Raw genomic sequence first — 661 nt, 5'->3', positions numbered from 1 at the left:
TACCTGCGGCGGCCGGGTGGACCGGAAGAGAAACGATGCATACTGAAAGACATGACTCCTCAGCAGTTGAGACTCACTGGGGAGAAGTTTTTACCAGATGCCAGACAGCAGCCAATTGAGAAGTGTGAATACATGGTGCTCTACCGCCCTGCCACAGTCAATGAACCCGTGGTGGATGGCTTTTTCTTTGTTGAGGGGCGGTTCAGGAAAAGCCCTAAGGGCAGGGCGGCACTGACCACTCCAAATATAGCTGTGCTTTTACAAGTAACCAAGTTGGCATGTCACCCCACCACTGCGTCAAAGGTGCAGAAGTTCCGAGAAAACATGGCAAGATATTTTTCTGATTGGGGTGCGTTTTCCAGCAACATGGTTTGGGAGATGATATACATCAATGGAGCTAGTGGTGGTGTGATTACAAGATGGCAGCTTTGTGATGGCGACGACCCCGCCGAAGCGGCTGATATGTGGAGAAACATGACTCAATACCAAGTAACGTTAAGAGAAGAAATGCAAGGGCAGCTAATGCGAGCATATAGAGATGAATGTTGGTATCGGGATGCTCCACTTCTGGCCATGGAGCCTGCGCCGCAGCCACGCAACGAGCAAGCGGGAGCGCAAGGAGGGTGAGGCGATTTCACAGCATTGAGTGAGGTAGAAGCTG

At 51.3% G+C, this 661-nt stretch overlaps 1 protein-coding gene across 1 annotated transcript; it reads left to right on the top strand.

The window, feature by feature from the left end:
• Positions 1-51: 51 nt before the first annotated feature.
• TEOVI_000690600 (uncharacterized protein) lies at positions 52-627 on the top strand (the record flags this gene model as incomplete). The annotated part of the gene is made up of 1 exon (XM_067227430.1): positions 52-627. The coding sequence occupies one exon, from the start codon at positions 52-54 to the stop codon at positions 625-627; it is 576 nt and encodes a 191-aa protein (XP_067083531.1).
• Between the last annotated feature and the right edge of the window lie 34 nt (positions 628-661).

Source organism: Trypanosoma equiperdum (genome assembly GCF_001457755.1).
Source record: "Trypanosoma equiperdum strain OVI genome assembly, contig: ctg_977, whole genome shotgun sequence".
NCBI lineage: Eukaryota > Euglenozoa > Kinetoplastea > Trypanosomatida > Trypanosomatidae > Trypanosoma > Trypanosoma equiperdum.
This window is presented reverse-complemented; position numbering and strand designations above follow the sequence as displayed.